The sequence below is a fragment of the Pinus tabuliformis genome, chromosome J (genome assembly GCF_031772625.1).
Source record: "Pinus tabuliformis cultivar Carrire ecotype Pingquan chromosome J, CPIR1, whole genome shotgun sequence".
In the NCBI taxonomy this organism is placed as follows: Eukaryota; Viridiplantae; Streptophyta; class Pinopsida; order Pinales; family Pinaceae; genus Pinus; species Pinus tabuliformis.
Genome location: NC_142295.1, coordinates 1,633,841,546 through 1,633,843,913, shown reverse-complemented (window position 1 = coordinate 1,633,843,913; position 2,368 = coordinate 1,633,841,546). Strand labels below are relative to the sequence as shown.

Genomic DNA, 2,368 nt, shown 5'->3' with positions numbered 1-2,368 from the left:
ATTTAAATATCTTACTCACACCTTTTTCTTACTTCTAATTACTTTACAATATATTCATTTTTTTTATTATAACCAACATTATTTTTCTATTTAGAATATAATTTTTAACTTTTATTTTTAATTTAAAGGGGAATGAATAGACGAACAAAGTTACACATCCCTTTACACTAAATTATAGAATAAACCTCTCGACTTAATAACTTAAATTTATAATTCTTAAATTAATTATAATACTTTGCATTTTCGTTATCAAATCTCAAATAAATGTGTACCCATCAATATAGATTGTGTTAAATTTTAATCTTCAACTATAAAGCTATGTTATAAAATAAATATATGTGAAGTAGAATAGCTTTTAATTAATCCTCGACCATTTGGACTTTTAATATAAATATTTTGTCAACGCTGAGTCATTTTTTAAATATTAAATGCTTGAACCATTGCCAAATTGCATGAATCATTTCTTAAATATAAAATGCTTGAAAAAATGCCAAAGTGCATACAAGTCTTCAGTCAGTCCGTCTAGGTATACAATATCAAGTCGTTCAAGTGGGATAGATAACATTCAACATTCAGTACGCCATTAGTGTAGCTATACCGTGTGGAATCGTTCAAGATGAACAAACAACATTCAAAAGTCTCGTTCAATGGCGGACGGCAGTCAATCCGCCATTGGGGCAGGTATACCGTATCGGCTCCTTCAAGTAGAACAGACAAAACCCAACCGCAATCATGAAAACGTTATAATGGGATATACCGTATCGAGTCGTTCAAGTTGAACGGACACCATTCAAAGGCCAGATATCGCACTCATGAACACTGCACTAGTGAACACGTTATAATAGGCTTGAGACTATGGTGTGGCAGCAGGGTAGCTTACTGATTATTGATTTTAGAATGGGGAACAGTGAGAAAAATATGAGAGAGCAATTTCCACAGATTCTGTCTTGTTTTTTTCTCCTGCTTGTGTTGCTGCTCCTTCATATAAAACCTGGCAATGCGAAAAATGCAGCTTCCGACAGAATAGTGTTGGGCTCTTCTCTCACTGGTAATCAGACCAGGATTTCTAAAGGCGGTATCTTTAAATTTGGATTTTTCAATCTCAACCACAACAATGTTGAAAAATGGTATGTAGGAATTTGGTATGCCCAGGCTTCACAGCAAACAATCGTTTGGATGGCCAACAGGGATCAGCCGCTACAAAACGCTTCTGGCGTTTTTCATCTCACAGCAGACGGGAGTCTCCTTCTGTCTTACGGAAAATCGACCGTCTGGTCGTCGAAGGGGAATGGGAAGAAGCCCTCTTCAGCTGTGATAAGGGATTCTGGTAACTTAGTGGTGCTGAGCGCTGAGAATAGTGCTGAAATCATTTGGCAGAGTTTCGACCATCCAGAAAATACATGGTCGCCACGGATGAAGGTTACTAATACCCAGGCGCTTTCGTCGTGGAGAAGCCCATGGGATCCGAGCCCTGGACCCTTCACCCTACGGATGGATCCAGACGGAGCCAAGCAGTTTGTGCTGTTGTGGAAGAATCGCACCACATACTGGGAGAGTGGCGTTTGGAACGGTAAAGATTTCAGCAAATTTCTGGCGTGGCCGTCGAATTTCTGCAGTGCAATAAGAAATAGTTTATAAACGATTATTTGTCATTTTTGCTTGTTTGAATAATATCTGTCACACCTCTAAACCATACATAAAAAAAAATTTACGATTACCATATAGTTTGGCTTACTGCATGGAATACCTCTTAACTAAATGTTACCGTATATGAATGTGTTATTGAACATGGTGCATTTACCAACCTATATACTATGTAACATGGTTAATATTTGCTGTCGGTTTTCAACACCTTACTATATGGTTATGCGCTACCATGTTATATGTGCCTTACATGGTATTTGGATTGGCCGTAAATGATTCACACCTAAGCTCCTAATCCTATGACCCTGCCCAGTACATGATGTATTGACATAACGCGGAGTTAGGTGGTCCGACCGCAGCCATTGCAGGCGCCAGGTCATCTACAGTCTTTACGAGCTTAGTCCACCACTTGGCAGGTGGCATGACTTGCCCACCCCGCCATGTGACACCTCGGGCTTGGGGACCTTGGTTACTCCACCACAGTTTTCCCGCCATACATCGACGGTCAGGATCTATTGCTCGGATCGAATGGATGGGAAGGGTCGAGGGTTTTAGGGCTGCTCAAAACCCCACCGGAGCGAGCCCAGAACTCATTTCCACAGTTTTATTCGACTCCTCTCGGAGCTCTGATGCCGGATCGAGGCCTCCAACTTCGTATCCACACCTCACCCAAGCTCAGAAGAAAGTGAAGCGCTCGGCTTACTCCTGCACAGGTAATGGCCTC

At 40.8% G+C, this 2,368-nt stretch overlaps 1 protein-coding gene across 1 annotated transcript; it reads left to right on the top strand.

The window, feature by feature from the left end:
* The first annotated feature begins 855 nt into the window (after nucleotides 1-855).
* Nucleotides 856-1,638, top strand: LOC149233758 (S-locus-specific glycoprotein S6-like). Its single transcript, XM_089382285.1, has one exon. It carries the CDS (start codon nucleotides 856-858, stop codon nucleotides 1,636-1,638), a length of 783 nt encoding a protein of 260 aa, XP_089238411.1.
* Nucleotides 1,639-2,368: the final 730 nt, after the last annotated feature.

Excerpts from the sequence above, each read along its gene's own strand:
- LOC149233758 (XM_089382285.1), top strand. The coding sequence starts at position 856 with ATGGTGTGGCAGCAGGGTAGCTTACTGATTATTGATTTTAGAATGGGG.